The sequence below is a fragment of the Hyaena hyaena genome, unplaced genomic scaffold, assembly GCF_003009895.1.
Source record: "Hyaena hyaena isolate Hyena2069 unplaced genomic scaffold, ASM300989v1 scaffold_663, whole genome shotgun sequence".
Lineage (NCBI taxonomy): Eukaryota > Metazoa > Chordata > Mammalia > Carnivora > Hyaenidae > Hyaena > Hyaena hyaena.
The window spans coordinates 718,920-723,874 of record NW_024081296.1 but is presented as its reverse complement, the minus strand read 5'-3'; the positions used below and the strand labels follow the sequence as shown (position 1 = coordinate 723,874).

The following is a 4,955-nucleotide window of genomic DNA, read 5'->3' as shown; positions in this document are numbered from 1 at the left end:
AACAACAGATTCCCAAAAATAACTCGCTCATCTTCGAATGAAGAGGAAAAAAAATCTAAGAATATTAACTTGCATAGCCATTCAAATTATTGCTGCTTTTTATAAAACCATTTCAGGTAATTCTGCACTAACTTCTTCTTTTCCCCTCACCCCAAACTTGGGAATTCCTAGAAAAATTATGAGCTACTCTCCAAAGGAAGTCTTAGGGAGGGTTTGCAAGCACATGTATGGAGCCCAAGAAATTTGCATAAAAGGAAGGGAGAAATAAATTAAATAAATAATATCTAATAAATAACTCCAACAACATTCATTATCTACAAACTTAAATGCCACAAAATGCCAGCTTCGAGGACAGATCCCCCACAGCCTCTCACAAAAGTAAGTGCCGGTACAGACTCAGAAAGCACATCGGCTGGCTCTACAGACACTGAACTTGCCTTTTTCCACTAGGAAAAGGGAACCATTTTGTGGTTGGTGGGATTTAAGATCTCTCTGCAAGGATACTTTCAAGGGGGTCTAAGATCCAAGGGTGCAAAATACAGCAGGGTTAGCGCTGCAAGCAAATGGAAAGACAATAACTTAGACCGTAAGAAGATAATAAATAAGAGGGTAAAAAAAAAAAAAAATCAAGATCCACAGATAGTTTGGCAGGTTTTGGGGGATAGCTGAGCTGTAGAAAAAGACATACTAATCTGCCTTATCAATTTTATTCATTGGCCCTATTTGTGTACCCTACATCCTAAACTTATCCTCTCTGGCAGGAGCAAGATATGATCCACTATCAAGTAAGCCATGTAGGCTTTTAGTTTGTTTTAAATAATTGTCCTGGCAGATGGAACAGGACAGTGAAATTTCTCAGATCACATTTTTCTGGAAAAAAAAAATGAGACAAAATTAATGCTGATATAAACAATAGAGGAGTTCCATGAAGAAAAATAAACATCCTGCAAATTAGGATAAACCTGTGATGAAGACATAAATTGGTAAAAGCATTCACTGACCTTGGATTTGATTTCTGCATCCTTAAGTCTGCTCACTTGGAATGTTATCTACAATATGTAATAACATATTATATTTTAGAAGTGGAGAAGAAGTAACAATTAGTGGAAGAGGAGATAAGGAATTGTATATGCATTGGAAAAATTCATTCGGTCATAAATTGATTGGTGCTTACCCCTCTAGAAAATATAATAATATTGATGTGGGCAGAGGTCAGTGGTTTTAACCATGTTTTCCATAGCCAAATGAAATTTATCTTGCCAAAGAAAATTTGGTTCTCCTATGGGCAGATGTGAGATAGAGTGAATCCCCAAACTATGGTAAGTCAATAGCCATTTTATTGCTCTTGAATATGACCTGGGTTCTTTGCTGATTCCAATAGCAGCACCTGAGCTTCTTCAGAATTTCTAGAGCCTCCTGGTTACAGAAGCTATGAAATGGTACAGATGACTTCTCTAGTCCCATTGGTCAAAGGAGTCTGTTTCATTGGCTTGTTTCCCCCATCTCTAGTACTGAGAAAAGTGCTTTTGAAATATTATCAAGAATCAAGTTGGTACGAGATCTCTATTATCATTCTCGTATTACTAATAAAGAGATGTTCAGCCTTCAGCCAACAAGAAACAGAGCTAATCTCTTAAAGAACACGCTTTGTTATTCACAGTGACAGCCAAGTTAGGATTTTAGCCTTTGGAGGCTATTTTTAGATAGATGCATAGAAGTCCTATCAAGTCCCCGAGAGAAATGCATCTTGTGCTCCTTTGGCAACTCTGTCTAATCATTCCACACACAGTGTTCATTTCCTATTATTCTTCAGTTTCAGTAAGTTTATAGGAGTGATCACCAAAGCTACTGAATTTCAGAACTGTGAAGGACTGTAGAAATCATCTAGACTTGAACCCGTTGTCTGATTTTACCAGTAAGTAAACAGAGGCCAGAAATGGAAAATTAAGTGGCATAGATCGTGAGTTTTTGGCACCATTAGAATAGGGCCCAGGGCTTCTGTTGTATTTCCACAATTGTAAACAATCAAATAATTTCACTTGAGGACCCTAACTAAAGGAATCAATACAGTATGATAAGCTGATGAGAAAAGAGGGTGGCAAGTGCAAGAAGGCCTCAATGGACTGGGACTATTGTGTTTGATATCTATCTATAGGGTTTCTTTAAGGTCATTGAATCTTCAGCTCAACCCACTTGAATGAAGGGAAGCGTCTCCATATTATCCTCTGAAATGCTTGTCTTACTTCCCTAATCGGTGAAGATTGTATTAAGTTGGGCCCCAATGCCATGGTGAGGGTAGGAATCATAGGTCATGTCTATGGGAACATCATAGCGAGGGGTACCAGCCTGAAAGGGAGTTGAATGAACATGCCCTGAGCTGAGACTTGCAGAGGGGTAATGTGGCATGAAACCGTAGGATTTATCCAGGTCAGGAGAGCCATCGTGCTTCAAGGAGAAGTTCCCACTGATGCTCAAGGGTGGAGTGAGTGGGCCCTCATAAGGTGGTGTACTGCAGTCAGGGGGATGGCTCCCAAAGGATGATTCTCCCAAACTCTTGAATACTGGGGGTTTGAGATTAATAAGATGTGTTTCCATATGGCCATAAGGAGGGCTGGGGAGCCCAGGAGACTGATAGTTGAAGTTATGGACAGAGATGGCCGAGTCACAAATAGGAGATTTCTCCTCATGCTTCTCCAGGAGGACAGACTGAGGGCCCAGCTGGAGGCATCCAGCCACCAGGTTGCTTGTAGGCTGAGAGAGCCCTTTGCAGAGCATCTCCACAAAGCCCTTCCCTTCAGGTGTCTGTCCAGTTTCCAGGACCTCAGACAAAGCCCAAATATAGTTCCTGGCCAGTCTAAGAGTCTCTATCTTGGAGAGCTTTTGGGTCTTAGAGTAACATGGCATGACTCTCCTCAGGTTGTCCAGGGCATCTTTCAGGCCATGCATCCGGGTCCGTTCTCTGGCATTAGCCTTGACTCTTCGAGCCCTGAATCTCTCAAGGCGAGCTTTTGTCATCTTCTTTTTCTTGGGACCCCTTCTCTTAGGTTTCTCCCCATCCTCTTCCTCCTCTTCCTCCTCCTCAATACTGTCATGCTCTTCAGCTAAGCTGCCAAGCATCCCATAAGCAGCTGATCTTCTCTCCTCCTCCTTCATCTCACTCTGAGAGCCCAGAGCTTTGTCCATCCAGGACGCTGTATGGACCAACTCTGTCATCTCCTTGGGTTTCATGTAAGGTTTTGCCATTTCCAGATTCTGGAAAAGGAAACAGCAATGATTAGTGTTTGTGAACATCTGCTTTGATTTAAAACTCAACTTTCTTTTTATGTCTTAGATATAAAACATAGACTTGTACTGGGATTCAATTTATGATTATCTAGATTATCTAATCCAAGTTCACCATTCTCAATAGGTAATCTAAGACTCAAATAAATGCCCAGAACACTAATATAGCTATGGCTTAGACAAGAAAATCAACTTTATAAAAAGGAAATTGACCTGATTACTCATTGTAGTGCCAGTGCTTTATTCTTTTCATTCTCTGGTGCCTTGTCTTGTGGAGATTTTATGCAAAAATAACTGGTATAATAGTCAAAACATATTTTTCCTTATTTCCTGAACATAGATCAAAAAGGGAAATAGAGAAGGAGAACATATAAATTATTATCCAAATAGAGAAACTTCTGAAAGTAAAAGGTGCTAAAGTAGTTAAAACTTAAAACCTGTATATAATTATAATTATTGCAAAATTTAAAAAGCATCAAACAACAAGTAAGTAAGCAAACTGTTGTATTTTACTCCACAAAATAAATGAAACACTGTGCTGAGATCATTTGGACTAATTTGTTCTCCAGAGGACTTCCCAGCCTTTATTTAGAGATATACCACATACATCTAACATATAACACTCCATGTTTCCCACTGACTCCGTGGCAACTCTTAGCTTCAGGCATCCTAGGAAAGAGCCATGCCACAACTGGCTGGTACCCCCACGTGACCATGAATATTTCTCTCACCATCACCAGAAGAACAGTTTGGTTTTCACCAAGCACCTTATGGTCTGTCTGGTGTAGTGGTGTTAGAGGTGTCAGTGACAAGGTGTCTAAAAGGATCACGAAAAGAGAGCAGGGTTGCCACTGACCTTTTTTTAAAATTCACCTATATGTTAAAGAGAAAACTCTTTCATTGTACCCGCATCTCACACCATCAGACGAGAATATGGCAGCATCTAGATTTATAAACCAGAGGTCTACAAAACTTAGTCAAGATTATCTTAGTATAACTATTATAATACTTCCTTAAAAATGAAAAACCTGGAGCAAATTCTAAACAGAACATAGTGACTGCAAACATAGGTGAGGACTATTTCAGACAAACATGGAAATACCCTGACCACTTTAATTCACTTGCCTAACAGATACTGTTTAATCAGGATTTTCTTTGAAAAAAAAAAAAAACAAAAACAAAACATTGCACTTTGAAAACCAGAAGAGACTGGTGGTTTAGTAAACATTTTATGGTCAATTCTGGAAAGGTGAATTGTTTTCAGATTTGCTGAGCAATTTGTAGGTATGTAATTTACAATAAAAGTATATGAGAGCCTCCATTGGAGCATGCCAGTTTACCAACTCAGTCTTTGAAACACTAGGGGCGCCTGGGTGGCTTAGTCGGTTGAGCGTCCGACTTTCGCTTAGGTCATGATCTCGCGGTTGGTGGGTTCGTGCTGACTGCCAGCTCAGAGCCTGGAGCCTGTTTCAGAGTCTGTGACTCCCTCTCTCTCTGACCGTCCCCTGCTCACGCTGTCTCTCTCTCTCTCTCTCTCTCTCTCTCCTAGAAATAAATAAAAAAAAAAAAGAAAAGAAAAGAAACGCTAAATCTTCCATCACTTTTGTATGTCAGAAAGGGGAGAGCATGAGAAATGTTTTTTGATCCTTAAAGCTTGAGCCTCAGATCAGTGA

The 4,955-nt window shown here is 40.0% G+C and overlaps 1 protein-coding gene across 1 annotated transcript; it reads right to left on the bottom strand.

The window, feature by feature from the left end:
• Positions 1–2,247: 2,247 nt before the first annotated feature.
• Positions 2,248–3,243, bottom strand: NEUROD4 (neuronal differentiation 4). Its single transcript, XM_039216981.1, has one exon. It carries the CDS (start codon positions 3,241–3,243, stop codon positions 2,248–2,250), a length of 996 nt encoding a protein of 331 aa, XP_039072912.1.
• Positions 3,244–4,955: the final 1,712 nt, after the last annotated feature.

Bases quoted from the DNA above. Each gene is read 5' to 3' on its own strand.
- NEUROD4 (XM_039216981.1), bottom strand. From the start codon at position 3,243: ATGGCAAAACCTTACATGAAACCCAAGGAGATGACAGAGTTGGTCCAT.